The sequence below is a fragment of the Callithrix jacchus genome, chromosome 6 (assembly GCF_049354715.1).
Source record: "Callithrix jacchus isolate 240 chromosome 6, calJac240_pri, whole genome shotgun sequence".
NCBI lineage: Eukaryota > Metazoa > Chordata > Mammalia > Primates > Cebidae > Callithrix > Callithrix jacchus.
Window position 1 is genome coordinate 4,640,607 of NC_133507.1, and position 17,676 is coordinate 4,658,282.

Below are 17,676 nucleotides of genomic sequence, written 5' to 3' on the forward strand. Positions count from 1 at the left end.
GTGTTTAGACTTTTTTTCTTAAATCAATCTGGTTACAAGTTTATCAGTATCTCCTCGCTGGGCAATTTTTGAGTTTTATGAATTTCTCTTTGTGTTTTGCTGCTTTATATTTCATTGATCTCTACTCTTTATCACTTTATTTTACTTACTCTGGGTTAATTTGTTCTTTTCTAAGTTTAAGGTTAAATACAAATTTATTGATTTAAAACCTTTTTTCTCTTCTAATACGGGCACATTTCAATGCTATAAATTTCCCCCATATTTTATCAGTATGCCACAAAGTTTTAGATTCTATGTTTTTATTTTTATTCAGTTCAAAAGAGACTTTTCAATTTTCCTTTTTATATCTATTTTTTAAACCAATAAATAGGTCAGAAATGCTAACTTAAATTTCCAAACATTTGGGAGATTTTCAAGAGAAATTCTCTTACTTCTAATTCAACACCATTGTGGAGTTAAATTAACACGGTTTACATGAATTTAATTCTTTAGATGCATTAAGACTCATTTTACGGCCCTCCCATTAAATGAAGATTCTTAAAGGAATGGGGTTCTGCTTATTTTTATTTCCTGACATGCTGTTACTTGTTATAGCCATTTTATCTCCCAAAAACATGTGGAAACAAAGCAGACCAATCAATTGGAAAGAAATACATCAACAGTAACTACAATTTGGTGCCAGCGTAACTGTGTACTGTCCATGTTCCCTCTTTCGGAACTTTCCCAACATTACTGACACTAATAATCCACTTTATAGTCAGCTGATCATTTAAAAAATGATTCTATTCCTATATTCAACTTTTTTACTCAAGCACTGTACACAATCAACAACAAACAGTTCAAAATAAATGAAACAACAGACTCGTCCTTAATGTAAAACCCTAAGGGGAAGTCTGCCTAAGAAAGCTATTCTGACAGTGCCTTTTGCTGAGAGAAAAGAAAAGCAGGGAAACAGGGACGACTGAGATAATTCAGGAGGTCATGATATTGAACCATTCTAAAACTCTGGTTGATGTCTGAAAAGAACCTTTCAGAATCCTGAGATGACTACTCATCATTGATCTTGGCAAGGCAGCTCCTGACAAATGAGCACTTCTATAACTGGGTTCCTTTCCAAAAGAGTTGTTACTTGCATTAAGAATTCAGTATACATTTCAGCTTTACTTTACTGAAGCTGGCAACACATCAACCTTATAAACTTCAGCAGAGTCAGTTCTCCTGAAGGGGATAGTACAGTTTGGGAGACGGCACTGTTGACACATATAAAAATTAGAATGAAATAAATAATGTTGCATGAATCGATTTTCAATATCGATCACTTTGATTACTGGAGCAAAAAGGGATCAACACTAAGGCAACACCTAATATAAACCTGCTTTCAACTCTGTCTGTCTTTACTGTCCTAAGCAATTTGTATCCATATTTGAAAAATATGACTGTCAAATGCCCGTCTATTGACTGCATTACTACATACAATCCTGTATTTTGCCTCCATCAAGGCTTTCCTGCCATGTGTGTTTCCCAGTGTTCTCTTATATATGCTTATCCAAAGCAAGGGCATCATAACATAAGCTTACACTTCAGCATCTACCTCATCATGACCACTTGGCTGCAGTTTCTTAATCTGATTGTCATTTTCTGGGAAGCAAGTTAATAAATAAATAATAGATTTACCACACACATAGTCTAGCCAGGAAAAATGACATTGGATTTGTCTTCACACAAATTGTATACTTTGAAACTCCCGACATACGATGATCATGAAATAAGTGTCTACAGAGGCATTGGAGCCTGCTATGCCTACTGCGAATGCTTGATCTCTGGGCTCATTCCAGAACTGGGGGAGCCGTGTTTTCAGCATAGACAGAGTGCATCACGGGCAACCTGATGTTCCTGCTTCCCTGTCAAGCGCGCGCGCACACACACACACACACGCACACGCACACACACACGGGCTCTCATCTAAATAAGCCATACAGTGTTTATCGGGTGGATGGTTCAAAATAAAAGCTCTATTTCAGTAGCTACCGGACCTCTCAATGAGATGACAATGCCCGTGTTTCACTGCTCTTTCAGCACACTCCTATGAAGCTAAGTAGACATTACACAAGATAAAATTCTTTGTGTTCCGGGTAACTGACTGACTACTTCAAACTGACACCTTCGTTTGTGGCTTTTACATACTTCTTATTCATTCATTCTCAAGAATAGACCAGCACTAAGGACAAAGATATGGCTTTAAAAAATTCCAAATATGAATTTGTTCAAATTATCTGGAAGGAAACACACATAATACCAAATTTTAAAAATTCCTATTACAATGTTAAAATTGAAAAGAGCATTTTAGAGAATTGTCCTGATAAATTTTTCTAACTTTAGAGTATGGATGGTATTCTGGTTAATTTCTTCATGATAACATTACTTTATCAATCTAGTCAATTTTGTCCTTTCACTGTCATCTTTGCATTACCCAGCACAACTTATTAATTTATTATGTATTAATTTATAAATATATAATTATTATAAATAAAACTGAAACCTGTGTAATTTATCCAGGCAATGGCTCTTTCTAGAATTCTGAATTTACTATTCAAGTTTTTTTGCAATTAGGAATATTTCAGTGATTGGAAATAAAATACTATCCTGGTATGACCGTCAGTGATAAATGCTACAGTTACGGCACATGTTTTATCAAAGGACTGCCAATTTTCATTGTATTGCCTATAAACCATTTTAATCTATTTTAATAATGTTAAACGTACTTATCACTTAAGAAGATACATTAAATAATAAAATCTATTTTATGTTGTGTAAATATGTGTTCTGTATAACGTTACCTTGATATGCTAATACATTACTGAAATAATAACCTGAATATTTGATGGTTTGACTATATCTCATTAAAGAAATCACATGGACCCACTTTTCAAGCATTACTCATTCTAGGAATGCTCTACAGAAACGAGGCATGAGTGCATAAAAACCGGCATATTCTGACTCTAAGTGTATGGTATCTTGCAGTCGCCAAACACTGATAACCATTATTCTGAAAACAAGAAATTGCTAAACGAAATGTGGTGTCCTTTATATTTACTGAGGACACTGGCACATTTATAGTTTTTGAAATAGAGATCTCAAGACCTATAAGGACCTCAGGAGATTGTATAACATATGTTACTACCAAAATGTAATGTGGCCAATCTAAAGCTCATTTACAAAACAATTAATTGGTTATGACTGATGAATATTATACATAAAGATAAATGGATTGACAGATACTTGTTATTAGCATGGAAAGGTTTTCCCTAATATAGGGCAGATGATTAAACATTTTACCGCTGGAAAACATGGGGAAAAGGTTAAAAATACATCTGTCATAAATAATTTTATATTCTTCTATATTGTTAAGCTTCCTTAAAATGAAGTGCTTACTCTTGGCAGTAATTTATGGCTGGAGCTCTTCGATCTTAAACTAAAAAAGGGAAAACTAGGGAAGCAGGACTGAAAGTTGAAAGACATTTTAGCTTTCATGTGTCAAGAACTCAAAAGGCGAAAAGCATTATCAGTTGTATATTGACTAAGTAATCGCCAAGGAAATTCTTAAACAGGAAGTTCATTGTTCTGACTTTTGGCTTTATACTTTACCCGACTTCAGCAATATTTCCCCAAATTCTCAACCATACAATGCATGTGGGCCTCTATTAATATCTATGAGGAAGGCCGGGCGCAGTTACTTACGCCTGTAATCCCAGCACTTTGGGAGGCTGAGGCAGGTAGATCACAAGGTCAGGGGATCGAGACCATCCTGACTCACATGGTGAAACCCTGCCTCTAATAAAAACACACAAAAAATTAGCTGAATATGGTAGCATGTGCCAATAGTCCCAGCTACTCGGGAGGCTGAGGCAGGAGAATCACTTGAACCCAGGAGGTTGCAGTGAGCCGAGATCAAGCCACTGCACTCCAGCCTGGGAGACATAGCGAGACTCTGTCTCAAAAAAAAAAAGATCTATGAGAAAATCTCACATGTGGTATGGAAATAATCACACTAAATATACTATATTTGCCTGTATATTCAATTATATAGCACGTAGAATGGAAAAGCATCAAGACATCACATTAATTCCCTCTCTGCAAAACGAGATATGTACCAGTTCAAGTGATTTTGCAAAGACAGTATAAAGAATCGAGCACCAAAACACATGACTACATCAGGACAATACTGCAATCTTTAAGACTTGGGATCATTCAGCATGTTTTTATAACAGAGAAAAAAATATAAGAGAATTTAAGAATAGGCATAGAAAAAATATGCATGTGTTAAAATAAAAATACTTGAGTAACTACTCATGATATGATTTGCTAAAAAGGCCTGGGCTAAAGAGAGAACCCAGCTGATCTATTATGAGGGCATCATTCAATAAGCACCATGTCATACACAATCTACCTGACATTTTTATGTATTAACCAACAGTTCGATGAGATTTTTTTTTACTTTCTATTGAAGAATAATATACATGTAGAAAAGTGAATACACTAAAATTGTAAAGCTCAATATATTTGCATGATTCGAACAGCAAGTACTCAACACACAGATCAAGAAATAAAAATTACATGCATTCTAGAAACCACCCAGGGCTGTCACATCTACTATTATCTCAGACATGCCGTAAAGATAAGAACATTTTATATAACTTACCTTGTTGCAACAACCAGAAAAAGACCAATTCAACTCAGTCTTTAATAATTAAATTAGAAGCACAACCATAATCTGGTATAACTACAAAGATCTCATGAACCATGGAGTCTCTATTCTGAAACCCCCACAATTAAAAAGATGAAGCAAATACGTTTATATTTTGGCACAACTGAATTTCACTACAATAAATTTTCATCCAATACGAAATTGCCAAAAGTTCTCTTAAATTCTACACTTTTCCATAAAAGGAGAAAAGAGTTCAAATTAAAACAGAAATGATAAGGATGCAACAGTGTAGGTGACATGGTGAGGGTCTCAAGGACGAAAAGGACGTGAAAATGTCATCCAATAAGCCTCTGAAAAGACGTACCCAAAGACCTAAAGACCTACAAAGAGCATACAACATATGAATTTCAAAAGATAATGGTTTAGCTACTCACCCCTATTCTCCGAAGTGGAGGATTTGATTCCAGCCCTTCTATCTCAGCAAAACATGAAAGAAAAAAAAGAAAGAAACATAATGTTAGAAAACACACACAGTAAAAGCAGCACTCCAGTCGGTTCCCGTCATGATTTGCTATCGGCCATATTGCCTTCTTTTAGCACAACACTCAGCTAATGAGGTTTTCAGTACCTATCGCAGTTGCTTGACCCTTAATTGACTCTTTTAAAGTTTTCCATTTGTCTTAAGAATATATATCCCATATGTAACTATCTATCTACAATTCTCTGTTCAAATGAACAAAACAAAGCAAATCTTGGGCCACTAAGCTTAAAGTGCACACCTACTCATAAGACAGGACGCTAATGCCCTCTTTGGAGAGGCAGAAGCGGCATGCTCGCAGGGGTACTATGCTGTCACTGAAGGACCATCAAATGGAGCCAGGCTCTGAGTCTTATTTGTCCTACTGGAGGGCCGCACATCTGGACCTCAGATTGACATCTGGAATGAGTCCCTCAGCATCCTCAGACAAGTATTCTCATCATCGATCCAAACAAGCACCCTCCCGACAAATAAGCATTTGCATACCAGGCTGGTTTTGGGCATGGTTATCTAGGGCATCATCAGTCAGAACAGCAAATGGACAGTAGACACTTTGTTTAGTATCTGAATAATGGAACTCTCGTATACATGGGATGAAAAAAACATGTGACTGAATTGCTCTAATAAATTAGATTAAAATCTGGCTGGGCACCATGGCTCACACCTATAATCCCAGCTCTCTGAGAGGCCAAGGTGGGTAGATCTCATGATCAAAAGTTTAAGACCACTGTGGCCAAGATGGTGAAACCCTGTCTCTACTAAAAATACAAAAATTAGCTCGGTATGGTTCCGCATGCCTGTAATCCCAACTACTTGGGAGGTTGAGGCAGGAGAATTGCCTGAACCTGGGAGGCAGAGGTTGCAGTGAGCCGAGATCGTGACACTGCACTTTAGCCTGGGCAACAGAGCAAAACTCCGTTTCAATTAAAAAAAAAAAAAATCTATTGGAGAACTTCATAAAAACTCTTTAATCAACTAAAAATTTAAGGAGTAAGGTAGCAGAATATATGCTTTGACTACAGTGCTAACGTATATAGAAACATCTATGTTATAAATCTGCCAGATAAAGATTAAAAAAAAAAAAAAACCAAAACACATTATTTAGAACACTTGAATTTCACTACAAGATTATTTTCACCCAACATGAATAGTGACAAAAGGAAGTACGTCAATGGTTCTCCATAATTGCTTAGGTCATTTCAAAAACAGATTTAAACAAAGAGAAACAATAATGGGAAATCCTTGAACGAGGTAGGGACACATTTATGGGAATATATGTAGCAAAAGAATAATCTACTTCAAGCCTCTGAAAGAATGAACTCACAATCCTTGACATTCTGACATCACTGCCCACAGACCACACAAAGAATTTCAAAGTACCAAAGTGGCTGCTCACCTCTTTTCCCTGAGGTTTTCCTGAGGTTGCTTCAGCTTTTAACCTGCAGCAAAATATCACACAGAAAACAAATCAGACCAGAGAATGCTCCAAATTAATAAAAAATAAAGCACAACATTGGTTCCATTATAATTTCTTATCATACAGGCATCTCAGCACTCTAGTCCTTGCTACAAATATCAGCATTGCTTGATATCACAGCTATGTCATTTATTAATTTGTTTCCTTCTTGAATTGTTTACTCTGAAAATAGCCAATTTCCTCTCTACCAAGCCATCCAAGCGCACAGCAGTTGTCTCTTGAATGGGAAATGCTGAAGTTGCAGTCAACCAGTAAAGATTTTATGAAAATACACTGTGATGCGAAAAATGAAAGATACATGACAGTGGTATTGTGAGGTCACTGAGGAGTTCACCAGTTCATCCTGTTGCAACAGAACAGGTGGATTCAGCCACACCTCACATCCCAGATGCTTGGGCTCATCCTTGATCCTGACGGGTCCACCAGCAATAACTAGACACTCCTCACACCACACAGATGCTCCTAACAATGTGTCTCCCAAATTCAGCTCATAGTAGAAAACAGCACAGGTGGATGTCTGACCCTAGTGAGACTGGCTCTCACAACAACTCCAGAAGCTTCTCAGGACCCTTTGGTCTACAGCAATACATGAAGTGATACTGCAGTGGGATGGTTGTCAATGCTGATGTGTTTACTAAATATGACAGAAATAAAAAGTCAGGAGTTAAGTGTGAACTTGGATTACTGTCAACTTGGAGTGTATCACTTAAAAGATGATTAAAGTATGTTAGAGTATTTGACAGCAGCATATAACATGACATTCCTTCAGTCTGACAGGTGTATATTCCCTATCCAGGGCAGAAGACTGGCACGCAAATGTCACTAATATTGTGACAAAGGAGAAATAATACAACTAAACACGGGAGGAGGAAAGAGGAAAACTGAAAGCGCTCATGTTGCATGAGCAATAGGGGAGTGCTGAAGAACATCCCCAAACTGATAAATCAGAAGTAAAAGATTAACTAGGAAAACACAGAACTAACGGAATTAGGAGAGGTACAAAAGTAAACAGTCCAACATAAATAAAAACTCTCCTAAGTGGCCAGGAGCAGCGGCGCACACCTGTAACCCCAGCACTTTGGGAGGCCGAGGCGGGTGAATCACAAGGTAAGGAGTTCAAGACTAGCCTCACTAACATGGTGAAACTCCATCTTTGCTAAAAATACAAAAATTAGCTGGGTGTGGTGGTACACACCTGTAATCCCAACTACTTGAGAGGCTGAGGCAGGAGAACTGCTTGAACCTGGGAGGCAGAGGTTGTAATGAACCACGACTGCACTGCTGCACTCCAGCCTGGGCAACAGAGCAAGACACTGTCTCAAAAAACAAGCAAAAACTCTCCTAAGTATGAATAAATAAAGAGGTGAGTAATACACAAATACACACACGTGTGAGTGGACTCCACACATCTAGAAGAAAAATATTTTTAGCAGGCTCACAAAATAAAACACAGTATGGTTTCTATGAGAGAGACAGCTAAAACAAACAGATTCTAAAAGACAAAATAAACGGATGGGCGAAAGAGTATCAGACACGCGAAAACAAAGAGATCAGGAGTAGCCATTTTTTTTTCCTGCATCAACTGCATGCAGGAGTAGTGATTCTTACATCATGTACTGCAGAATTCAAGACCCACAATATTAACCAAGGTAAAGGAGGACACATTTTTTATGCTAAAAGGTATAACACACATGAAGATCTGACCCTTAAGAAGACTTATGTACCAAATAACATAATCATCTTTATTAATTAAAAACTACACGAGATGTTAAGGAGATAAGACATAGATGATCCCATAATAGAAAACTATAGCCGGGCGCGGTGGCTCACACCTTGTAAGTAATCCCAGCACTTCTGGGAGGCCAAGGCAGGCAGATCACAAGGCCAAGAGATCGAGACCAACCTGGCCAACATAGTGAACCCTCACCTCTACTAAAAATACAAAAATTAGCCAGGTGTGGTGATGCATGCCTGTTGTCTCAGCTACATGGGAGGCTGAGGCAGGAGAATCGCTTGAACCCAGGAGGCAGAGATTGCAGTGAGCTGAGATCATGCCACTGCACTCCAGCCTGGCAACAGAGTGAGACTGTCTCAAAAAAACAAAAAGAATAAACAGGAAAACTATAATATACCATTATCGGAGAAAGGCAGATCAAGTGGGCAAAAACAGCAACATAAAAATAGGGTCCATTTTATGGCGACATATTAAAGTTGACATATTACAGAAGATAGGTATTATTCTCAAGTGCCCATGGGATCGTCACCAAAAACCGAGCATATATTAGGTTGGAAAGAAAAATTAGTAACGCAAAGAAATACTAAAAACTGCACTCTCTGATCACAATGCAAAAATAGACTTTACTGGCCAGGCATGGTGGCTCACACCTGTAACCCAGCACTTTGGGAGGCCAAGGAGGGCAGATCACAAGGTCAGGAGATCAAGACCATCCTGGCCAACAAGGTGAAACCCTGTCTTTACTAAAAATACAAAAATTAGCTGGGCACGGTGGCGTGCACCTGTAGTCCCAGCTACCTGGGAGGGTGAGGCAGGAGAATTGCTTGAACCTGGGAGGTGGAGGTTGCAGTGAGCCGAGATAGCACCACTGCTATCTGGTGACAGAGCAAGACTCTGTCTCAAAAAAAAAAAAAACAGACTTTACTAACAATAACACAGAGTCTCTTTCACCAAGAAATTTTTAAAAATCGATTAACTCCTGAATAAAAGGAAAAATATAAACAGAAAATACTTATTTTAAAATATGTAGATTTTATATGTAAATATGTATTTTATATGCAAATAGACATTTACATATTTTAAAATATGCAACATATGAGAATCTATAATATGCATTTAAAGCAGTCCTAGAAGAAAATTCATTGCACTAAACATTTTAATTTTTAAAAATGAAAAAGATGAACGAAAGAATTTTATCTTAAGACACTAAAGAGCAGCAAAAATAAGTATAAGAAAGAAATAAGGATCAAAGCAGAAATTAATGAAGCTATTTTTAAAACCATAGATAATAATTGAGAAGCCTGGGGTTTTTTTTATTAACTACGTAGGCACTCTACTAGCTAATTCTATCAATAAAGGGAGAAAGCACAGATATTCAAAGTAGCACTCCATGAGCACTGGGACATGTGTGCATTCTGCTATTGCTGGGTGGCATGTCCTACCGGTGCCAGTGGAGTCGAGTCGGTCAATAGTGTTCTTACATCCACCTTTACTGATTATCTTAGCCATGTTCAATCGCAGACAAGAAAGGAGCACTGAAATTTCAAACTGTAATTCGGAATGGTCAAATTTTTCATTTCATTTCAAAAGCCTATGTTGGAAATGTAACCCTCAATGCAACAGTGTTTAATAAAGCAACATTTAGGCCGGGCACGGTGGCTCACACCTATAATCCCAGCACTTTGGGAGGCTGAGGCGGGTGGATCACTAGGCCAAGAGATCGAGACCATCCTGGTCAACATGGTGAAACCCCGTCTCTACTAAAAATACAAAAATTAGCTGGGCATGGTGGCACGTGCCTGTAATCCCAGCTATTCGGGAGGCCGAGGCAGGAGAATTGCCTGAACCTGGGAGGCAGAGGTTGCGGTGAGCCAAGATCGTGCCATTGCACTCCAGGCTGGGTAACAACAGCGAAACTCCGTCTCAAAAAAAAAAATAAAATAAAGCAACATTTAAAAGGTGATTAGGCTGTGAGGGCTCTGCCCTCATCAATGGATTAATGCTGTTATTTCAGGGTGGATTCCTATAACAAAAGATATTTGTCCCAGCATGCCCTCCTCTTTGCCCTTCTACCACAGGATGACACAGCTAGAAGACCCCTCACCATATGCCAGCCCCTTGATCTTTCCAGCCTCCAGAAACGTGATCCAATAAATTTCCATTCATTACAAATACTCAGGCTGTGGTATTCTGTTACATCAGAGCAAAACTGACTGAGGCAGAAAACTGGTAACCTGAGTGTAGTATCTTTTGTATCTAGATATCCAGTGTCCTAGCAACATTTGTTGAAAGACTGTTTTTTTTTTTTTTTTTTTTTTTTGAGATGCTGTTGTTACCCAGGCTGGAGTGCAATGGCACGATCTCGGCTTACTGCAACCTCGGCCTCCTGGGTTCAAGCAATTCTCCTGCCTCAGCCTCCTGAGTAGCTGGGATTACAGGCACGTGCCACCATGCCCAGCTAATTTTTGTATTTTTAGTAGAGAGGGGGTTTCACCTTGTTGACCAGGATGGTCTCGATCTCTTGACCTCATGATCCACCTGCCTCAGCCTCCCAAAGTGCTGGGATTACAGGCACGAGCCACCGCGCCCGGCCGAAAGACTGTTCTTTTCCATCACAGAGAGGATAATGTCCAGATTACACGCCTTCTTGAGGTGCAGGAATCATAAGCAGTCTTGGGTTCTTTGGGTGTGCCTCTATGGCATGACATTACTGCCACAAATGATGGCTTGAGTGACAGTATTCTCAGCACACTGTGCCCAAAACAGAACTTCTGTTCTGCAGAAGGGACTCGACAGAAAATGAGAGCTCCACCTTTCAATTACACCCAGGACTTAGCCTCAACAACAGGCAGCTGGCAGCCAGAACAGAACTGCTAGTGTCCTGCTCACCAAGGAAGGAAGCCTTCCTTCTCGGTGCTAGGGAAAGATGGAACTGTGTGCTGTGGGCTTAAGAAGTCTTGAGCAGACTCTGCCTCGCTGAGAAGGGAAAGGAGAGCAGAAGCACTCTTGTTTCAATCACCAATGACTCACCTTTCTTTATGAATTTTATAGGTTCTTGAAATAGATGTTTCATTTAATGTTTGGTCTTAGGACCATTTTAAGAGGCTTCAAATGGCTTTTACTTTGCATAGTTTTCAAAGGCTTCACTGGGGACTGTGTCAGGCCAGAACTTGGCCTCATAAACCTGGAGATGTTAATGTTATTTCTTGGTATGGACCACACCATAAGCTTTAGATGACACAGTGTGGTGAGCAACCAAATTCAACGGTCCAGAGAAACCATTAATTATCCAAAAATACAACAACATAGAAAGCTCCAAATAAAATAATGTGAATGAATTTGTCTATGTGTACATTTGAACCCCAAAGGGTATCTCACCACAGAGGTTATGCCAGTGAGTCAGAAGCGTTTAAACTTTCTCAGACAGGAGAGCTAGGGTAAAAAGTAAAGACCTTTCATAAGGATTGGATCATCTATGTGAATCACTAAAGGGAAAGAAAAATAACACTCAGATGCCCTGAAATGATGACCCTAAATATCACAGAGGCCAGTCAAAAATAGACCAAGGTCTAATAAAACTTTCTCAGTCAGCAAAGATACCCCTACTTCTGAACCATAAAAACTGCATCTCCAGCTAGCACAATGTTCTCAACACACAATGGCAGAGAAAGAACCAAGATATATTTTCTCTGAAAATACATTAAAATTAAGAACTGAAACCACTGAAGCTGGACGTGAAATCAAAACCATATAAATACTAGAAGATAAAACTAAGAACAACTCTTTTGGACACGAGTCTAGGCAAAGAATTCATGACTAAGACCTCAAAAGCATAAGCAACGAGGATGGACAAATGGGAATTAATGGAATTTAAAAGGTTCTACACAGCAAAAGAAAGAATCAACAAAACAGACAACCTGCAAAGTCTCTGCCACCTATGCAACTGACAAGGAACGGATATCCAGAATGTACAAGGAACTCAAACAACTCAACCAAAAAACCCAAACAACCCTGCTAAAAAGTAGGCGAAGAACGTGAGTAGACGTTTTGAAAAGAAGACACACAAATGGCCAAGAAGCATGTGAAAGATGCTCAATGTAACCACTCAGAGAAATCCAAGTTAAAACCACAAGGAGGTATCATCTTACATCAGTCAGAACGGTTATTACTAAGAAGTCAAAAAATAACAGGATACAGAGAAAACAGAATGCTTACACACTGTTGGTGGAAACGTAAGTTAGTATGAAAACAGTATGGAGAATTCTCGAAGAACTAAACACAGAACTACCATTTTAGCCAGTGATTCCACTACTGGTATATACCCAAATGAAAAGAAATCATTATACCAAAGATACCTGCACCCATATGTTTACCACAGTAAAAACATGGAATCAACCTAAGTCATCAGTGGATGACTGGATAAAGAAAATGTGGGGGCTGGACTCAGTGGCTCACGCCTGTAATCCCAGCACTTTGGGAGGCTGCGGCGGGTGGATCACAAGGTCAGGAGTTCAAGACTGTCCTGGTCAACATGGTGAAACTCCATCTCTACTAAAATACAAAAAAATTAGCCAGGCGTGGTGGCAGGCACGTGCAGTCCCAGCTACTTGGGCGGCTGAGGCAGGAAAATCACTTGAACCTGGGAGGCAGAGGTGGCAGTGAGCCGAGATCGTGCCCCTGCACTCCAGCCTGACGAAAGAGCATGACTCCATCTCAAAAAATAATAAAAAAAAAAAGAAAACGAAAACGTGGTATGCATGTAACAAACCTGCATATGCACCCCTTGAATCTAAAATGAATGTTAACGTTATTTTTTAAAAGAAAATAAAATATGGTATGTATATAAAATAAAATATGGTATGTATATGGAATGTATACTCAGCCATAACAAATAATGAAATTGTGCTTTCTGCAGCAACCTGGATGGAACTGTAGGCCACTATGTTAAGTGAAACAACTACAAAACAGAAAGTCAAATACCATATGTTCTCACTTGTAAGTGGGAGCCCCAAATAATGTGTATACATAAAAACAGAATGTGGAATAATCGTGACTAGAGATGCAGAGGCTGGGAGGATGGGATGGGGTGCGGGGCAAGAAACTACTTAATGGCTACAATGAACACTACTTGGGTAACCGTTACACTAAAGGCTCAGACTTCACCATACACAGCACATCCATGTAACAAAACTGCACCTGTATCCCAGATATATAAAATATAAAGTTGGGCTTGAAAGGATCAGAAAACGCTTCTCATGGAAATAGATATACAAAGTGGGTAAAACAAGTTTCCTACAGTAGTTTCATTATATCAGCCCATAAATAAATATTTTCATGGGATGGAACTAAGAGCACACACACAATCCTAGAGTTAACATTCTAGGACTCAGTATATTCCAATGGAGCCTAATTTTTATGTCAATATAACTCCTCATGGCGAAAACAGGTCTCATTGACCTAAGTTATGGAACTATCCACACAAACATCAATTTGGTCCTATAAACTCATACCAGATGCTATATCCTCAAACCCTGGTCACAGAGTGAATAGGAAACTGGGACAGTCATTATAGGACTCCTGTGTAGTGACCAGGTGCCCCAGAAGCCTCTGAGTTCACTTTTTAATTATTCTTCATAACTTTGATAGTATTAGGACAAGAGTTCAAAAATGAAAACTGTATTTCTCACGTGTGCATGGCTCATGTTGGCTATCATAATTTATAATTTATACACACAGAGTATTATCCTTACTGTGAAAAGACCTTCCTACTTAGGCTGTAGGCTAGCAAACACCAAACATGGACATAACAAAGGAAACAAGCCCTTAACGAGTTCTTGAATATATCTTCAAAAAAGCAGTATCAAGAACAACAGTAATTGACCACAGCATTTACTTTCTATTAAAAGCAAATAAACAAAGCAATATAAATATCAGGAACTTTGAAAGATATCAAGCTTCGGGTCAGGCGTGGTGGCTCAAGCCTGTAACCCAAGCACTTTGGAATCCAAGGCAGGCGGATCACCTGAGGTCGGGAGTTCAAGACCAGCCTGACCAACATGGTGAAACCCCATCTTTAAAAATAAAAAAGATATCAAGCTTCCTATATTTTATTCAGTATCACATATTATAGGCAACATGAGGTTTCTGTGAATCTCAATCTTGAGGTCACTATTGGCTGTGTTTCGGCTGTGAGTAGCTCATCAATTATCAGAACACATTACAACACCACAGCCACCTCAATTATGTAACAGGAATGAATTTATCTCTGCATGTGCTTCAACTGTAACAAATACAACGACATGCCATAAAATCACAAAAGCTACCAAGTTTCAATTAAAGCAAATTCAGATAAAAAGTGCAGATTTTCTCATGAAGATCTTATGAAGTAGGCCAGCCACTGGTAAGGAAAAAACCTATCAGTGATATTCAGCCTTCCTGACTGAATAAAACTAAATACTTTAGTGTCCTATTTTCACTAGTCCAGTGCGCTATTTAAAATTTTACCAACAAGGCCAGGCATAGTCACTCACACCTGTAATCCCAGTACCTTGGGAAGCCAAGGTGGGCAGATCATTAGGTCAGGAGATCAAGACCATCCTGGGCAGCATGGTGAAATCCCATCTCTACTAAAAATACAAAAGTTAGCTGAGTTTGGTGGCACATGCCTATAATCTCAGCTACTCGGGAGGCTGAGGCAGAACAATCACTTGAACCAGGGAGTTGAAGGTTACAGTGAGCCAAGATCACACCACTGTACTCCACCCTGGCAACACAGCAAGACTCTGTCTCAAAAACAAAAACAAAAACAAAAAATGCCCAGGCACGGTGGCTCACTCCTATAATCCCAGCACTTTGGGAGGCCGAGGTGGGTAGATCACAAGGTCAAGAGATCGAGACCATCTTGGTTAACACGGTGAAACCCCGTCTCTACTAAAAATACAAAAAATTAGCTGGGCATGGTGGCGCGTCCCTGTAGTCCCAGCTACTCAAGAGGCTGAGGCAGGAGAATTGCCTGAACCCAGGAGGCGGAGGTTGCGGTGAGCCGAGATCGCACCATTGCACTCCAGCCTGGGTAACAAGAGCGAAACCCCGTCTTAAAAAAACCAACAAAAAAAACTTACCACCAGAAACCACTCACATGAAATCATGAAATTGTGTATCTTATACCAAGCAAACACTGAGAAACACACAGGGAAAAACACCAAAGCATTAGTTCCAAAACTGCCAGAGAATTAAGAACTACAGAGCGCTGGCTGGGCATAGTGGCTGACGCCTGTAATCCCAGCACTTTGGGGGGCCTAGGAGGGTGTCTTACCCTCCATAGAAATATGGCAAAACCTCGTCTCTACTAAAAATACAGAATGGTGATGTGCAATTGCAGTCCCAACTACCTGGGAGGCTGAGGTATGACAATCACTTGAACCTGGGAGGCAGAATTACAGCACTGTACTCCAGCCTGGGCAACAGAGCAAGATGAAAGAAAGGGGAAAGGGGACAAAAGGGAAAGGGAAAAACAGAAAAGAAAAAGAAAAAGAGAAATGAAAAGAGGGAGCACTAAAGTTGGCTAACAGGCATGGAAATTGTTGGCTACTTAGAATTGAATATTAGAATCGTACAGAAAGAAATCCTAGGACAGTTGCATTTACTCAAGCCAAAATAAAATTCAGTAATTCCATACCCCATCCTCCTATTGTCACCTTAAGCCAGCTCTCAGATTAAGTCTATCAAATGTGATCCATAGGCCATCACATCTACTCAGACAAGATTACGTTTGATCCTTCACCCAAGACATGGCATTCTGCAAACATGACCCTTACCAAAAATGAAAATCTACTCTGGTATAAAAAGTAGACTGTAGGCCAGGCACGGTGGCTCAGGCCTATAATCCCAGCACTTTGGGAGGCCAGGGTGGGTGGATCACAAGGTCAAGAGATCGAGACCATCCTGGTCAACACGGTGAAACCCTGTCTCTACTAAAAATACAAAAAATTAGCTGGGCATGGTGGTGCACGCCTGTAATCCCAGCTACTCAGGAGGCTGAGGCAGGAGAATTGCCTGAACCCAGGAGGCGGAGGTTGTGGTGAGTCGAGATTGTGCCACTGCACTCCAGCCTGGGTAACAAGAGCGAAATTCCGTCTCAAAAAAAAAAAAAAAATAAGTAGACTGTAGTTGGGCACACTGAGTGCACAATTCTGGGGTAGGAAAAGTTGTGCTGGGGTCATCAAGCCAGAAAGTCCTCTTTGTCAGTAATTCCTACCTAAAAAATGGGAGTAAGACAGTAGTCAAAGACAAGAAATACACCTCTCACATGTACTTCTTATGTGTGACATTGTTTCATTTCTACAAGAGGGGATGAATCATAAGAAGATGTATTAATTAGGCTATAGATGATTCAACAAACAAAATAATAACAAAGCGTACACGTTTCACCTCCTTAAAGACTCTGCCTAGTGATTTTACACAGAAATGAAAGCTCCCCTTGGTAATCCCTTGGTTATATGTACAAAAAGCCACCTCAGAAAGCGCTGGCTTCATCCATAGCATACCCATAACCTTGCAAAGAACATAATGAAAATGCGAATTTTTTTTTTTTTTTTTTTTTTGAGACAGAGTTTTGCTCTTGTTACCCAGGCTGGAGTGCAATGGCGCAATCTCAGCTCATCGCAACCTCCGCCTCCTGAGTTCAGGCAATTCTCCTGCCTCAGCCTCCCGAGTAGCTGGGATTACAGGCACGTGCCACCACGCCCAGCTAATTTTTTGTATTTTTAGTAGAGATGGGGTTTCACCATGTTGACCAGGATGGTCTCAATCTCTTGACCTCATGATCCACCTACCTCGGCCTCCCAAAGTGCTGGGATTACAGGCGTGAGCCACCACGCCCGGCCCAAACACGCGAATTTATGATTGGGAATCAGATATAAGGCTGCATTATTATTTAATTTCATGAATCATAGACAAAGCATAGACTAGAATCTCAATCCCCAGGCCACAGCTGATTAAATCCCTTGGCCGTGAGTAGATCTTTAATGATATGTAAACATCACAACACCATAGCAACTTTAAAATAACATCATAGTTGTGAATTTGTTCCCTACTGAATTTTGACCTGAATATTGTATCATCAAGATGAATCTCAAAACAGTAAATCAAAGCAAATTCTTGTAAAGTGAAGATATTATTATGACGGTCTGATCAGGGAGTTCAGTAACTTACTGAGAAGA

General features: G+C 39.5%; 1 protein-coding gene and 3 non-coding genes across 4 annotated transcripts in view; all 4 read right to left on the bottom strand.

Annotated features, from left to right (window-relative positions):
• Positions 1–17,676, bottom strand: part of LOC103793567 (uncharacterized) — a 156,488-nt gene that overhangs the window by 100,191 nt on the left and 38,621 nt on the right. Inside the window, exons 12-14 of the mRNA XM_078329080.1 lie at positions 7,916–8,013; positions 6,640–6,682; positions 5,140–5,177 (exon numbers count right to left, since the gene is read on the bottom strand). Coding sequence (XP_078185206.1) covers positions 5,142–5,177; positions 6,640–6,682; positions 7,916–8,013 — 177 coding nt within the window. The 3' untranslated portion in view covers positions 5,140–5,141. The remainder of the gene's footprint in view (positions 1–5,139; positions 5,178–6,639; positions 6,683–7,915; positions 8,014–17,676) is intronic.
• LOC144576856 (small nucleolar RNA SNORD109A) lies at positions 1,000–1,064 on the bottom strand. Its single transcript, XR_013519459.1, has one exon. It is a non-coding gene; the product is annotated as a small nucleolar RNA SNORD109A (small nucleolar RNA).
• On the bottom strand, positions 5,626–5,692 carry LOC118155196 (small nucleolar RNA SNORD109A). The gene has a single exon (XR_004745406.1). It is a non-coding gene; the product is annotated as a small nucleolar RNA SNORD109A (small nucleolar RNA).
• LOC118155053 (small nucleolar RNA SNORD115) lies at positions 13,837–13,914 on the bottom strand. The gene has a single exon (XR_004745284.1). It is a non-coding gene; the product is annotated as a small nucleolar RNA SNORD115 (small nucleolar RNA).